This window comes from Manduca sexta, unplaced genomic scaffold (genome assembly GCF_014839805.1).
Source record: "Manduca sexta isolate Smith_Timp_Sample1 unplaced genomic scaffold, JHU_Msex_v1.0 HiC_scaffold_1594, whole genome shotgun sequence".
NCBI classification, from domain to species: domain Eukaryota; kingdom Metazoa; phylum Arthropoda; class Insecta; order Lepidoptera; family Sphingidae; genus Manduca; species Manduca sexta.
Window position 1 is genome coordinate 21,038 of NW_023592474.1, and position 17,971 is coordinate 39,008.

General features: G+C 38.6%; 1 protein-coding gene across 1 annotated transcript; it reads left to right on the forward strand.

Moving 5' to 3' along the window:
- Window positions 1–1,772: 1,772 nt before the first annotated feature.
- Window positions 1,773–12,135, forward strand: LOC115444479 (intraflagellar transport protein 52 homolog). Its single transcript, XM_037445400.1, is given in 11 exon segments — window positions 1,773–1,812; window positions 2,160–2,270; window positions 2,864–2,977; window positions 3,915–4,050; window positions 6,501–6,649; window positions 7,222–7,370; window positions 7,999–8,146; window positions 9,239–9,342; window positions 10,658–10,799; window positions 11,747–11,793; window positions 11,795–12,135. Coding segments are annotated over 11 exon segments (1,260 nt in total). The 3' UTR covers window positions 11,915–12,135.
- The last annotated feature ends 5,836 nt before the right edge of the window (window positions 12,136–17,971 follow it).

Consider the following 17,971-nt stretch of genomic DNA (forward strand, 5'->3'; position numbering starts at 1 on the left):
TGCCACAAACCAACACTATCTAAAAACTGTTGGTTTTAGGTTTGCAAAATATTTAATCCAATAAATGGAGCAGAAAGGCCATTAGCTTGTATAATTACTGAGTGCCATGAGAATTGGGAGTTTCCTATGTTTGATTTAGTTTATTATTGTATATTTAACAGACAATATTAAGAAGAAAGCAATTCTTTTGTGAAATCAGCATCAAAATTAGTTGAAAAGCAAAGCAGTTATTAACATTTTAAATATTGTGTGTAAAAGTAGGGGCCCGGTGGGATTATCGAACTTTATAATTTATTTATTATTGCATGGATTTTGAAAATGATTTTTCTATAGATTTTGGATGAAATAAGTACAATTTTCATAAATGTATTTACATAAAATGTCAACTACCCTCTTAATACGTAATATCGCCTACAAAAGGCATTTGCAAAAACTGCACGATACATACAGTGCCTTGTAATACTATGCTCTAAGAGCCGTAATCAATCTCACCTTGAGTAAGATCTCAAGTAGTCATTTAATGCATTGAACTATTTAATAAAGAAAACTTAAGTATTTAAGACCGAGAAGAATTTGTTAAATAAATAATATTCAACTTCCAAAACTCGTCATGCTGTGACTTAAGATCAGGCGCGGTACGAAGAGGAGGTCACAGGGGACATGACCCCCCCCCTACCAATGGTAAACGTCATATTGGAAAAGTCTTCAAAAAATTATAAAACGAAAAATATCCATCTGGGCTTGATAATGGAAAATCTAAAAAATTACATAATGACCCCCTCCAAATTTCAGGCTGCGACCGCGTCTTCTTAAGATGATATTTTTTTATTCTATTTTTATTTAGCGACTTTCATCCAATTCTGGAATGTCAGTCCCATCGTAAGCCATAAGAGGCATAATGCTGACAAACTGACCTAATAGAAGTCTCTATTCTTTAAAAAAAAAAAACTAATCATACTAGAAAAAATATGCGACTGACTCATTAATGCATAACTTTTAAAAACAACGTACTAACTTCTAAGAAATTTGAGATGTTGATATCTGTTTATTAAGTAACGATGACCTAAATAAAGAATATAGCTACTATAACTTTGATACTAAACAAAACGAAAACGCAAACCATAAACGTTGTCATATAACTCACACGTTACACGTGCGGGGTAGTACATTGTATTATATCTGAAGATTATTAAACGCATGAATCGATTGTTTACGTTTGTCCAACACATGTTAATCGATATCGTGGATAATGGGTCCATGGACTTTATATTACACGTCATATACATATGAGGCTGATCCCTTAGAACGAACCAAAAAAGATGACACATAAGAAGATATCCGAATATTTTATTTTTCATGCACCTACCTTGATTATCTCTGCACCACCCTATAGTTGACTGGTAGAGAATACCTATGGTATTAATTCCGCCTGTATACTTTTTTATAAAGTGCTAAATAAATAAATAGGATGTTTAATTTTGATGTTTTTTTAATGTTTTGTAAAAAAGTATGTGTATATTTGTGTAGTATATTCTATATCTTGTCGTATCTCATTTTTCATTTTATTATTATTATTTTACGTAGGCCCTAAACTGCCCTTTCCACTATTTTTATCATGTCCATCCAATGGTTTTCTGGTAGAAATCGCCTCGAGCGATAAGACCGCAATTTGTCGGTGGTACCACCGATGTTTTAATTATTTCCACCGTATGTATACATATTTGTGTTGTTTTTTATATTTTTGGTGTACAATAAAGTCTTCAATAAATAAAATGTCTGTGATTGGTCGAGAGACCGATGCGTCAGTGACGTGTTAGTCTCTCAACCAATAAAGTCGGAGTCATGTTTTTTTGCCATATTCTAAGGAAACTTTGTGATATTAAAGAAAGCATTTTCCTTATTTATTTATTTGGTAAATTAACACATGGTACATTAACACATGAGGTAGGCCTTATTCCGTCTTTTTGTAATTACGGGCGTCTTTTTCGAAAGACAGCTTTAATAGTCGTATAGGTAAGAAAGTAAAAGAATCTCCTATTTACCTATACGGATCTGAAAGGTGTCTTTCGAGGTCAGTTAGACTTTACGGGGTCAATTTACAAGGGTTACTTACGTCTACACCTTTTATATTTCCGAAACATCCAGTATTAAGTACTAAGTTTTCAGAAACCGCGAGGAGCTTACACCGAACATTTTGCAAGACGTGAAGATATTAGTGGTACCAGGGCCGCAGAATGTGTTCAACGACGAAGAACTGGCCAGCATGAAAGGTGGGATTCGAAAATCATTTTTGACATTACTAAAAATAGTTATACGTTCGTCATAGTTATACAAAGTTTTGTATTGAGTCCTCTGATGAATTTCACTTCAAATAACAAGACGGACCTCTCAATACGTGACAAAGAACAAGACACGACAGTCCGTGTTTCATTGTGATTGGTCGAGAGACTAACATGTGACTTGCGTGTTGGCCGCTCGACCAATCACATTAATCACAATTGAACGACATGGAACTTCGTGTCGTCTTTGGACTGAACTGTATAACTGTTCCAGATGAGTCAAAACGTCAATTAGTCCACACAGTACTCGTACATTCACGCCTTTTATTCCCGAAGGTGTTGACAGAAGCGCAACTGGTGCTCTTTTTTCGCCATGCACATTCCGTTCCATGATATGATAGGGGGCGAGCCAATTACCATATGGTACACAAATTCCAGCCTATGTGCTACTGCTAAGTAGAAAAACCGGGGATCGAAACCGAGACTCAGACCAGCAGACGTGCTGTAACACAACTATACCATCGAGGCCGTCAATTACTCGAATTCCAATAACAGTAAAATACTATTTCACTTTTTCATGGTAGGTATGGTGGAGAGAGGGGACTCTGTGCTGGTGGCGATGGTCGACGGTGGCGAGGAACGCATGAACACCAACATCAACTTCTTCCTCGAAGAGTATGGAATCGTCGTTAACAATGGTATGCATGCTAATCACTACATAGTATAAAACAAAGTCGCTTACTCTGTCCCTATGTCCCTTGTATGCTTAAATCTTTAAAACTACGCAACGGATTTTGATGCAGTTTTTTTTAATAGATAGAGTGTTTCAAGAGGAAGTTTTGTATGTATAATAACATCCATTAAATAGTGAAGAAATATTGCACCCGTGCGAAGCCGGGGCGGGTCGCTAGTCTATTATATACAATTGAAGAATTTGTTTGAACGCGCTAATCTCACAAACCACTAAACCTATTTGAAAATTTTCTTCACTAATTGAAAGCTATATTACTCCTGAGTGCTATATTACGGCTATATTACGGGAAAATATAAAGTGAGACTTCAAGCGGGCGAAGTCGCGAGCTAAAGCTAGTAAAATACAGCTGATCAGGGCATAATCACATCGAGATTCTTGCGATCATGAAACCACGCAATGTACTTTGTTAGTTGATGATATTTAGACTGTATTATATTTAACAGATTATTACCCAAGGGCACACAACTCTGACTTTTCTAAAATGATGTGTGTATTCTTTGTGCATTATTGCTTGCTCTAACAGTAAAGAAAAACATTGTGAAGAAACCTGCAACCTGAGAAGTTCTCTTTAGGAATTTTAATATCGTGTAAAGTCTGCCAATCCGCACTAGGCCAGTCTGGTGGACTAAGGCCTAATCCCACTCAGTAGTAGAAGAGGCCTGGACGCATAATTGGGCCCCATATAATACAGGGCTAATATTATTATTAAATAAAGGCCATTGTGTGATTTTAGGAACATGATTATCAAATCATCACTGTTAGATAGATATTGTCATTGCGGCATACGGGCTGGTGTAATTTGCAATTTGAATCTAATCCGCATTACCTTAAGAATCATTTTTCACCAACGCCGATTTAACTAAGAAATAATCCCTTTGCAGATTGCGTGGTTCGCGCTAAGTACCACAAGTTTTACCATCCCAAGGAGTGTCACATATCAAACGGTATACTGAACCGGGCAGTCACGAAATACCTCATGAAAATGGTCAATTATTCCAGTGAATCCGATGATTACCTGTAAGTTTTTACATGGACCATAATATAGCTGAAATCTGGGTGTGATAGCATCTCTGCCTACCCTCTAAAAGGGAAAAGGTGTGCCACTATGTATACATTGACAGGTATCTAGTATTTATTTATTTATTTATTTATTAAATATAATCTTACAGGAGTTACACCCAATGCGATTATATTTACATTGTCAATTGGCTCTATAGAGAGCATCACCCCAAAAACTCTTTCTACCTTCTCCTCTCTACCTTCTCTTGCTCTCTATCTACTCTTGCCGTGCAGCATTGGTTATGTTTTATATGACAGTTAGAAGGACGTGGTAGCGAGATTTAGTCATATATGTTTACAATGATGAGGATCGGGAGGAGACAGGGGGAACGTTTCGCTATTTAGTAAATACCTTGCCCATATATAAGACGTATTGTCTCAAAGCGACGAGCGCAATAGTGTGCTGCACAGTGCTTCGTTTGTAGTGTTTATGATTCCTATTAAATAGGCACATAATCGTATTCTGGATTAGCGTCCTATCTTACTAGTATTATGAGTGTGAAATTTTGTAAAAATGTTTGGATGTTTGTTAGAGACAAACGCAGAAACTGGTGGATGGATTTGGAAGAAATTTGGTACACGTATAAGTATATCATATCCTGAATTAACTGATAGGTTTCTTTTATACGGGTAATTAGCTCGCATGAGAATGATTTTAAATAGACGGCGCTGGAGTCGTACAGTTTTAGGGACTTTTGTAGCGGGAAAGGCTTATCACGCTGGAAAAGCTTCAAGCAATACCTAGTTCAATTATATAAAAATGGTACCAACGATTTTTTTTTATCCGAACACGGCCAAGTGACCCCACTGCATCTGATGGTAAGTGGAGTGGGGTCCAATAGCGTCGACTGACGAGAGGTGATTACCCCTCAACAATCGACACAATTATGCCGGCCTATTGGAACCGGATATACACAGGCTGATCCTGGAATGCAACACTTACTTGAGCCACTACGACGAGTTTTAAACACCTTGTGTACGGTTGTGATTCACAACCCTTACCTTCTTAGGACCTTTGTGCTCAAGGAACAGACGCATCAACTGTTGACTTTGTTTGTCTAGTTCTAATATAATTAAGAATTAAAAAACAATCAATTTGAAATTAAACTATTAATAATAATAAATTAATATGTCTCGTAATATCGAACATCTATTTTAACACGAAATAATTGATATTTAATGCGCCATTTAATAGTTATTTAACGTATTTGTTTTTACTTTGGTGTTTATGACTATTACATTTGAATTATTAGTGTATTATGTCTGAACTTCAAGCCGTAAGACAAAGAGTTAGATTCTCAACTGGTGATTCGATTTAACTATGACAGGAACACTGATCGCGTCTCATGCGTGTGACCCGTCTTCCCTGTGGTCCATCTGTTCCCTGTTTACCCTATATATTATATAGAATAAAGCTTCGTATTTTCTATAATTTTAATTATACTAGCTTTTGCTCGCAGGTTCGCCTGCGTGAAGCAGTTTTCCGGGATAATTCTTTTTTCCGACTTACTTGATATGTATTATTATATTATGACCAAATTAGACGAAATAATTATATATTGTGTCCTATGTGTTATTCTGACGTATAACCAACATTATTGTAAAGTTTCATCTAATTCGTTCAGTAGTTTTTTCGTGAAAGAGGAACAAACATACATACATACATCCATACATCCATCCTCACAAACTTTCGCATTTATAATATTATTAGGATATTTAGAATTCAGTAAGTAATTTTATGGAGATACTGCAACGAACAATAGATCAAACGGATAAAAAACATATTATCTTTTGCGTTCCGTTACTTGCTTCTCGTTTCTCACATTTATTTTTAAACCCATATTTCTATACTTATGTATAAAGCTGAAGAATTTTTGGTTAATTGCGCTAATCTCAAGATCTATTCAACCACTTTGAATTTTTTTTCTCTAATACGAAGCTACATTACCAGAGTGCTACAGACTATTCTTTATCTATATACCAGAAAATCTTTATACGGGCGGAGTCGCAGACAAAAACTAAAATTCAATGACGTATATTCTATAGAACCGAACGTCCAAATAAACTGTTTGTTCAAAATGTAAACTAAAATGGCAACCAACACGTCACTGTTATAACCTATTTATTCACTTGAACAACAAATAATTTTACTTATTTAACTATTATTTTTTATTGAAATCCAGGTTTACACTTAGACTCGAGTTTTTATACCAAAAGCGCCACTCCATACACAACCACAAGCTGTCAATATTGACCATACTAAAGTCATTTTGAATGGATTGCAGTTCAATTTAGTTGAGCACGGTGAATGTTCCGAACGCCACATAGTACATAAATATCAATGCTAATACTTAATATACACGTAAAATATTATTATAAGTATAGATAGGACGTTTTGTCATGAACAGAGAGGATCCGGCCACTCCAAACTTCGTGTACCCTTACGGGGCGACGTTGACCGTCAAAAAACCGGCAGCCGCCATACTGTCGAGCAGCGACGTGTGCTACCCGGTCAAGAGACCGGTCGCAGCCTTGTACACGTCTGAGAGAAGTGGTGGTGAGTTGACTTCATTGAAATTTGTAAAGTTTACAATCATTTTGATGTCTTAAGTTTACGCGAATGTTTTTATTGCTTTGAATAACGAGACGAGTTTGCCTGATGGTAAGCGATACGACCGCCCATAAACCGTAAAAGACCATCCATGAATTATAAAGTATTGTTTGATATTTCGCTCGCCATCTTGAGACATAAGGTGTTAAGTCTTATTATGTCTAGTAGTTACACTGGCTACAATGCTCTTCAAAACCGAAATAGAACTATGACTACACGCTGCTGCTTGGCGGTCGAAATAGACATTGCGATGGTACTTACCCAGGCGGACTCCCACACAAGAGACCTACCGCCAGAACAAATAATAAGTTTGTGTTTAAAAAAAAATATATTCTTCATTCATAATCGTAGTCAAGGTTTAATAGGGTGAGACGACTTATCCGTTAACGGCGACTATCCACCAGTAGTAGAAATCTGATTGGTTCGTTTTTGTGATAGATCGAAAAAGAGATCGTTTATTCAAAATGGCGGTTAATCGTTTTTACTCTCAGCCGCATTCTTCAAATACCTTGCTCCAGGAAAACTGTTCGTGATCGGCTCCGGACACTTCTTCGCGGACCAGTATCTAGAGAGCGAATGCAACGATCTGATCAGAGAGATGGTGTTCAACTACCTCGGCGGAGTTAGCGACTTGCATCTCAACCCCGTGGATGTAGACGATCCTGATGTAAGCAAACTGAACGCGTAGCATGCAAAATAAAAAAATTATATATGATTTTTGTATAGATGGCACAGACGGACGTGCAGGTTATCTTTTATTACTGCTTGAATTACGAGACGAGCTTGCCGTTCGCCTGATGGTTATCGATACGACCGCCCATAAACAGGAGAAACACCAACATCTTGAATTACAATGTATTATTTGGTATTCCACTGCGCTCGCCATGAGACGTGACATGTTAAGTCTCATTTTGTCCAGTTACACTGGCTATAGTGTCCTTCAACACAACAGTGACTACACATTACTTGGCGGCAGAAATAGACATTGCGGTGGTACACACAGCAGCGGCGAAGGGTCCATATAACCCGTTTCCTGCCGTCTTCCCTTCATGTAGAATCTAATTATCATTAGAACGATTTGCAGACAGCATTCATGCAAATCAGTACCTAAGTGTTGTGTCAAGTTCTCTTTCGGAAAATTTCATCCTTCGCCACTGCTAACCAAGCGGACTCTCACATACCTACCACCAAGATTTTCCTGATATCCAAGTGGACTCTCACGTATGAGAGACCTACAACCAGTAGGATTTTCTTGACGCAGGTGGAGCCGCGTGCAAAAACTATGTATGTTGCAGATAAACGAGTACCGCACGCTGGGCGACACGGCGTGGCTGAGCTCCGTACCGCTGCCCGAGCCGGCGTCGACGCCGCCGCCGCGCCTCGCGCCGCTGCACCCGCACGCGCTCTTCACCTGGCGACTGTTCTCACTCAACCTGGCGCATCGTGAGACACTTACTCCAATACCAAATTGGGAAATCAAACCCTGGCGTTCTCCAGCCCCGGATCTCGGGGGGCAAACCGAGGCCCATGCTCCGGACGGCAAATCCAAACTTGGCAGACGAATATACAACTCATAATTAACACAGCTTTGTCTACTGACACATCCAGAATATTATCCACATAAATGATTTCCCGCGGGGCGCGAAATGATGATGATGACCAAGTTAAAAATATAGGTGGTCGGGGGCGGCATTATCCAGGTTTTGCTCCACCTCCAAAAATTTCAAAATCCGGGACTGGCGTTCCTGGACGTCAACGACTAACACTAAACAACCCCTAATCGATGATGTCATTATCCTTCCCAACAACGGCCGTGAGCCGAGGTCCGTACCCCAGACGCAGGTGTCCTCAGCGTGGTCGTTTGAGACCGAAGCTGCTGAATAAGCCGACTCGTGTCAGGCTATCAACGGTAGTCACACACAAGACAGCCTCGGCAGTCGACACAGTTATGCCGGCCTGTTGGAACCGGATATAAACAGGCTAACCCCGAACACAGTCACGTGAGCCACTATGGCAGGTTTTAACACCTTGTGTACAGTGGTCGCTATCCGGGCGGATATTAAATATATCCTACCACCAGCAAAATTCTATGACATCGCTCCGTGATCCTGGGTTCGAATCTCCTCTAAATAAAACTTTAGGTTATGATATATGTATTCTTTTTTATTAATCATTAAAAAGGCGAGCGGTGATAGCCTAGTTGGGTGTGGAACGGACTGCCAAGACGAATGTCCGCGGGTTCAAATCCCAATGACACACACCGCTGATTTTTCTAAAAGCTTGTGTGTATTCTTTGTGAATTTATCGTTCGCTTTAACGGTGAAGGAAAACATCGTGAGGAAACCTACATACCTAAGAGGTTCTCAATAGCAATTTCGAGGGTGTGTGAAGACTACCAATCCGCACTAGGCCAGCGTAGTGGACTAAGGCCTAATCCCTCTCAGTAGTAGAGGCCCGTGCCCAACAGTGGGACAGTATAATACAGGGCTGTTATTATTATTATTTAAAACAAAATAGTATTTATTTTTATTACAGTGCCCGAAGTACTAGGACTGTATGAAGAGTTAGGAGTGAAACACGAACAGCTGCGTCTGATCGCTCCACAGTTCGAGACGCCGTTCCCTCCACTACAGCTGGCTGTAAGTAATACATAACTAATATTTTTAAGTGTTAGAATAGCAGTGGCGAAGGATCTATGTAACACGATTCCTGTCGGCTTTCCTATCATAATTTATGGCAAGTCTAGTCATTAAAACGATTTCCAAACCTCATTCATCCATATTATTCGTACTTCCCTTCCCTTTTGGATAAGTTCATTCTTCTGTACACCAATTCTTGTAGAGTAGACCAATTTTTAGACCAATTTTTTAGGTTAGCAATGATATTTGGCGCAGTTGTATTGCGTTAAGTTCTCGAGTTTGAACTCCGGGTCAAGCATATTTCGAGGTCGAGGGTATTTCTTTGTATCAGCCTGGAGTCTAAAATTTGTGTCTGATATGGCGATAGTCTCACTATAACATCATGTGACGAAACGTATGGCGAAATGTATGCCCTGGTTTCACCTCTGCCACCCTTTCGGAGGTAAATGCGTGATGTTTGTATTGTTTTTGTTTTTTGATAACACACAATGATTTCGTTTTTGACCCCGTCTAATTACGAAACTTCTAAACATTCTAATAAAAGATACAGTTTTATCTAATTAGAAACAACTAGAAGAATCGTTTGAACAAAACACGGATTAGGTTACACAATAATATATGTTTATTATTCTGAACTATGATAATTTAGTTGCCCGCCCGTGCGAAAAATGGGTGAAAGTAAATCTTTAAAAGTTAAACTTGGGAGATGAAAAATGGTCGCCGAAAACGGGAGCGCGGTTTTACTGGCTACAATGTCCTTCAAACCGAAATACAACAGTACACGATGCTGTTTGGCAGCGGAAATAGACATTGCGGTGGTACCTACCTGGCGGACCCTCACATATGAGAGACCTACCAGCAGCTTGTGTGTTGTTTGTTTCTATGGTATTTTATTACTTGCGCGACTTCGCCCGCATAAAAGAAAAGAAGAAAGTAAGAATTTTAGTGTTGGAACAAAGATAAAAATTAAAAACACAAAATCCTACATAACATAAACCATTATTGGCACCAACAATGGACCTCCCATGCAGCTATATACTGTACCGCGATGAAAAATCCCGCTATATTTTTCCGGGGATAGATAGAAGCCTATATCCTGCCCAGGATCTCAAATTTTCTCAAATGGACAGACAGAAGCGGGGCCTTTTTACATTTTTAGAACTTTTGAGTGAAATAATCCCATCATAAGTTATTGTTGCGTGATTTATCAAGTCAAAATATTAAGAACTTTTAAGAGAAATAATACCGTCATATATGATTTTTGGGTAGCTTGTCCAGTCTAAAATCTTACTACTGAAGGTAATTGCCACTCCAGGTGTTTCCACCCACGTTCAGAGAGCCGCCTCCGCCGCCGCTGGAACTGTTCGACCTGGACGAGGCGTTTAGCTCGGAGCGGTCGCAACTAGCCAGACTCGCGAACAAATGCTCCCAGCCTGTTACGTCTAGAATGGGACAAGGTAAGGATCTGTTGTGTTTTGAAAATCATTAAACAGGTATACTGTTATATCGAGTAATACGGTTCTAAAGGCAACGTGGCAAGGTAACGGCCTGACTTTATAATAAAATCAGCCCTGTATTATACTGTCCCACTGCTAGGTATAGGCCTCCTCTACTACTGAGAGGGATCAGGTCTTAGTCCACCACGCTGGCCTAGTGCGGATTGGTAGACTTCAAACACCTTAAAAATTCCTGTAGAGAACTTCTTAGGTATGCAGATTTCCTCACGATGTTTTCCTTCAACGTTAAAACAAGCGATAATTCACAAAGAATACACACATGATTTTAGAAAAGTCAGAGGTGGGTGCCCTTGGGATTTGAACCTGCGGACATTCGTCTTGGCAGTCCGTTCCACACCCAACTAAGCTACCGCCGCCAAGGCCTATCATGCAGTGAAATAGAAATTTAACTTAAGAATTAGGGAAGGAGCAGGACCTATCCCGGTGTTTGAAAATCTCACTCACAAGATAACTGATATATAGTACCAGGGTCACATTAGTTCTAAGCGGTGGTCAGCTAGAGAGCTAGCTATAGAAGCGAGTACAGTGGCGTAGTGTCCTTGTCTCGCGAAGTAAATAGGCCTTGAATAAACGATTAAAATTAAACTACATTACCGGGTTTTATCGCGGGTTTTTATATTTTAATTTTCTCGCGACGTTTAGAAGACTTTACAGCCTTCATGGTCACTGGTCATGGTCGCTGCAAGGTCATCGAAACGTCGGGAGAAAACTAAAATAGAAAAAACCGCGATAAAATCATAGTTTAATTTTAATGTTTGTATTCGCGTAAACATGAGAAATCATGTAAATAAAAGGATTTAAGGAGATGAGGAGGAAAGAATTTGAACGGTTGGGAATCTCTCTCCCAAATGACCCGACACTAAGTACTAAGCTCCCATCGGTTCCAGGCGATGGTCGGCAGCTGGAGAACGAGCTGGAGTACTTGGTGCGCGAGATGCGGCCGCGTGGTGCGCTTGTCTCGCGCGCTGCCCGCGGACGGCGCATGCGCCAAACTCATACTGCACCAGCTCGCCACACAACTCGCCACCTACAAGAAGATAGCGCCGAAGGACTAGGAAATATATATTGAAATAACCTACTTTCACTATTTTATGGATTTTATTTATTAAGACACATCAATACAAACATATAAAATGACTATAATATCTTTCAACTGGTCCTTACATTTGTGGTAGATTATGAAAATGTATGTATTGTTAATTCTTTTTTTGGTCTTTTGCGATACGTCACCGCAGTGAACTGATGTAATGTATAAATTGTTTTATTTATGAATAAATATAATAAAAAAATATGGATGTGAACATTTTTATCGAATAAAATAACTACGTTTTCTTTCTTACCCTCTAAATCTATTCGACTCTGGGAGAAGTCCATACCAGACGACAGAACAAAAAAGAACAAACAATACACATGAAAACAGAGAAAGAAAATAATTAGATATCAATGGGAACTACTAGTGCTAAGTCTCATATGTGAGAGTCCGCCTGGGTAGGTACCACCGCAATGTCTATTTGTGCCGCCCAGCAGCAGTGTGGAGTCACTGTTGTGTTCCGGTTTGAAGAACATTGTAGCCAGTGTAACTACTGGACATAATAAGACCTAACATCTCATGTCTCAGGATGGCGAGCGCAGTGAAATACCAAACAATACTTTGTAATTCAAAACGTTGCATGGTGCTTCTGCTGTTTATGGGCGGTCGTATCGCTTCGGTCGAGCAAATACAAAATATATCCTACCACAAGCAAAAAAGAAGTTTATTTGTTTTCGACATGTTATCTTCATTGATCCTTTAGTCTAAACAAGAATATTATTGATACCAAACACATGAAACATTCTTTTAATCAATAATAAACAAGTTAATTGGCCGTTAGACTGTCAAACTGTGATACTAAAATAGAAACCGATAGAGATAAACTATTGAACTATTAGCATTATCGTATAATTGCAGATAGCTGGCATTGACCAGTCTATTAACACGTTTCGTAGGGTTGTCAGTGAAGGATAAAGGATAAGAGAAATATTGTTACGCGCTATCCTAGGCGATGACATCGGGCATTTCGGAAGTATTCGCCTGCGCAAGGCTGGCAGAAGAGAAGTTACTTATGTCACGCGGCAACTATTCTCTCTGGTTGCACGTAGGCAAAAATGACTAAAAGATATAGGAATACAATAAACTTTAAAAACGCTACCAGGATCAGACGATCAGGTAGCGCTGTTGATATAATAATAACGATCTTAAAGATGCTGACTTTACCGTCAGCGTCTGAGCTGATATCACCTTTAAGATTAAAACTGAATTAGATCTACTAATACGTCCCTAGTGAAAGAAAGCTAAATACCTGCCAATTTCAATTGTAATTCAAGATGTTTCATGGTGTTTCTACTGTTTATGAGCGATCGTATCGTTTACTATCAGGCTAACGGCAAGCTAATCTCGTCATTAAAAGCAATAAAAAAAACAAGTAACGAAAAACCTAATCACATTTGACAACCCTAGTTCATCACGTTAAATTCCTCGTGTTTCGTTAGGTACACCATATCCTAACAACAAACAAAAATACTGCCCATAACAAATTAGTGACCTTGAACTAATATACAATCAGTTGTGGCCTCACAAAATGATTACGATAACCTCTTGTTTTGAGACAATTATGATAGGGATTTTGACCTTCTACCTGCACTTATCGCGTCCATATGGGGTCTAATTGCGGCCGTTCTGGATTCCTCTCTGAGCAGGTGATACTTCTGGCTTATTGCATTGTACATCAATATTTGATGAGCATTACGAGCAAATGGGTGTGCAAAGAGAATGGCGGAAACTCGTTGCCAGAAATCTTCCTTTCCTCCCAAAACGCCTCTTCCTTCTTACAGTTCTCTGCCTTCAGTATTATGCTATCGATTAGCCCTTGTGTGTTCTTGCGGATAAACCAATAACAATCAGTGGACTTAATCAGAAAATTTACGCCACCTTTATCCATATCATTGTTAAGATAATACCTGTAGCTGCTCTTATTCTAAAGATTAATAATGTAGTTGCTGCGTTATCTTCTATCAAAGACTCTTGATTGCTACAAGCTTTTTTTATATCAGGAACAGTTACGACTAATTTCGATTGGAAATGAACAGAAAATCTAAATAAAATATTTCAATTATGGGTCTTAACATCTTATGTTTTAGATGAGCGTGGTGTAATGCTATGCTGAGCTTCACAATTAGACAAAAAGAACAGCAATTTCACAAATAATAATAAATATAGTCAATAGCTCTGATGGGGAAAATATATTTAAAAAAAAATAACAATCATCGATTTTTTGTATTTTAATTTCTCTCGCCGTTTCGAAGCCTTCATGGTCTGCACCGTAACCAAAAATATAAAAAACCGTGATCAAATCAAAGAAATCATCAAACAATTTCGCGAACCTCTGCTGGTTTCATGCGATATGAGGTATATTGACCATGAAAACATACAGCGTGTATTAGAAGTTATCAAATATTGATAAAATTGTTTCTAGAAAAGTTTTGTATGTTTTCTTTATCATTGGCAATTAGAATCTATAAGCCGAGTTAATTTATAACATATATACTAATATATAAAACAGAAGAGTTTGTTTGTTTGAGCGCCCTAATCTAAATTAAGCGAACCATTTTTTTCCACTAATGGGAAGCTACATTATTCCTGAATGCTTTAGGCTACTTTTTATCGCAGAAAATGTTTTCCACGCTGGCGGAACCACTGGCAAAAGCTAGAGGTTAAAAAATAAATTCACATTATCAGGAGCAGGTAAAATTATTTAACCATGGATTTATCACACACACACATCACGCCTTTAACTCCGAAGGGCTAGCCAAAGGTGGAACCAGGGCACCGACTTTTCGCAATTTGGGTTTCGTCCCCTGATGTGATAGGGGCAAGCCTATCATCATATCGGGCACGAACTCCTTATTGATAGTGAGAAAAACCAATATTACATTGCCCGACCTGGGTTTTGAACCAAAGAGCTCAGAGCAGACCTTACTGAGACCTTACCGCACACGCAACCAAGGCCGTCGCATATTAATAAATCAATGTCTGTCATAATATCCATAATAAAATATAAATAAACATAGATAATTAAATAAGATAATGCTATAATTAACATCAGCATTTTTCTGGAAAACGGAGTCATAATATTTATAAAATCTTCCTACTTTAAAGCAAAGAAAAACAGTGTGGTTGACGGTCAAATTAAAACCATGACCTTATCATGATGTCTAGGTTCCCAAGTGATCGCAGGAGCTGTTGCAGACAACTAGGCACTTTCCAGAGAAACCCGCAGCCGTCCCCAATACGCTGAAGATGGACACTGCGGAGTTTTATAGGACTGCGAAGTTTTACTGCTATTGCCGTGAATAAGGGTTATATTGTGCTAGAAAGTCATGCCGGCGACGACCCGACTTTTTCCATCTCTTCCGCCGGCTTAACGATGGATCTTAAGCCTGGTGAGCCCAAAAAAAACGTCCAATAGCCCCGCTCGGCTGGCCCACAGTGATAAATAATGCCTTTTTACACGAAATTAAAATAAGTCGAAGTGATTAGCTTATTTGGATGTTCTTTGGTTGATCACGTAAGTAGTTAATTAGGTGTAATGTATCTTGTCAACATACTGTATAAAACCTTTGAAATAAACTTATCGCGCAATTGACCAAACCCATCAGAAGTCAATAAAATAACAATAAAAATGCAACATGAAAATGAACTTGCAAACGCCATTTTAAGATATGAAGGCGCTGTTGTTATTATTTCTGACGATTTGTGTACATCAAATAACATGTCAAGACAAAAAGATTTTAGTAAAAACGTTGCCAAAAAGTGAAACCTTACAGCAAGGTGCAAATACTTAACCCAGGTAAAGCGTATAAGATGAAAACATTAGTATCGAAGGATAGTAAGAAATATACAGCATTTCCAGTTATAACAGTTCGAAAAAATATCAATGTCCCCGACAGCCTGTATTTCGCTCAAGAAATGCATGTTGGTCAAAACCTAGGAAAAAAGTACTACCAGATTACGTTTGGACTTCGCTAAGGAGCAAAAGATCGGCAGATGTTAAAGAAAAGGCAGATAATAAACCAAATGAACACAAAGTACATAATCATAAAAGATTTAAAAATCACGGTGATGGAAATAATGCAGAGCGGGGTAAGAAAACAAAATCAAAAAGAAGTAAACATAGAAAATTAGTGCAACGAACAAGAGAAGTAAAAATAAAGATGATCTAGAGAAACTATGAAATATACAAAGAAATCGGGCAAACGCAAGGTGAAGCGCAGCGGACGTAAAGGACCAAGGAAACAACGCGGAAATCGTAAAGAAAATTTACGCAACAGAAAATCTAGAAAGGTCTCAAAAAAGAGTCTGTCTAAAGGTAATAACTAAGATGAGTTACGATAAACATATTTAAATACTTATAATTGATTTAACCTGTAGATTGTAAACTAAAATATAAAAAACAATATTTAAACAGAATACGATTTAATTTTAAATATTTGTCATGATCTATTTATATTCAACTAGTTTGTCATCCTTAGAATAATTGCTTGTAACCGTTTTTGCTTAACATTGTATAACAATATCGAAATAAACATTGAAATCCACGTGGTTTTCACTTTCCTCTCCCATTTCCTAGACAGTGCGAGACGCCTGATAGCTGGGATGGATGCAGTGATAGAAGACTACCGTGGTGTCCATTCAGAAATCTGGCGAGCATTGGTGTGCCGGGGCACTCCTGAACCCCAGGCTTGTTATTACCACTGCTAACTGCCTTTGGAAGTGAGTGCCACTCTTATTTTTACAGTGTCAAGTAAATTAGAACTTTACATACCGACCCCAGATCTATTTTTTATACTAAAGAATAAGAAGACAAGTCAGTTGATGGTACAACTTGAACAAATTACACGAAATAATACAATTAAACCTACTTCCACTACGTAAATTGTTGGTACGAAAGTATGGTTCAGCAAATTTTAGAATTATTCAATAACACCTGCAAAAGGTTGGTAAATTTCTAGATGAAAACAATCCAATAACACACAGCCCTTCTTGCGTCAAAAGAATATACTGCCCAATTTTAATCTCGACACCGGGTTATAAGAAACCAAGAGCAAGAGATTATGTCACCAGGATACCAACCAAAATTATTAAAGAATACCAACAATAGTTGGGTTTTGGCCCTCGCACTAAGTTACAATAAGCCACCTTACGGAGGGGTTGCCTAATAATAGATATAAATAATAATATCTAAACCTTGATCAATGACATAGAAATTTCTAGCATTACACTGATAGTTACTTCATACGCTTTTTCCCTAAATTCCATTCCGTGCTGATACTGAGTAGAAATACCTAATATCGCTTTACCGGGGGCACGAACCCAAGACAGCAAGGCAGTAGTTGTGCAATACATATGTCACCAAAGTAGTCGACTAAACATAAAGATAGACTAAAAACAGCCTTCTTTATAGCGGGGGCAGACGAGCATGTAGAACATCTGATGGTGAAAGATGACCTCCCATAAACATCCACAATACATATAGATCCTTATTTTCACGCGAATGTTCGGCGTTAAATATAAAACTGAAGAAATTAATTCTATCATTAACTTTTTGGACACTGACAAATCATCTCGTGCCCATGAAAGGTGCAGTCTTCAAAACTTCGGGAGTAAAATTAAACGTTAAATATCGCTAAAATAATCCTTTATATGGTTTTATTTCCATATCTACAACAGGACGGTTGGCAACGGCTTGATTGTGCCTACGGCATTGCTTTAGTCCATGGGTAGCGAATACTGCTTACCATCAGGCGGGCCGCTTGCTCGTTTGTCAACTAGGGCAATAAAAAGATATAATACATTCTAGAACAAGTCGCATCAGCCGCATGAGCGTGCGCGCTGGCTCCACCACGTCCAGAAAGGCGGCCAGGTGGCAGGGATACAGGAGGTAATGAAGCACCCAGGTTGGGGCATCAGGCGGAACCCTGATCACGACGTTGGACTCATACTTCTTGATAAGAATATCCGGTAATGGATTATTTTACACATAGACATCTAGGTAAGGGACTGATGAAAGTTGCTA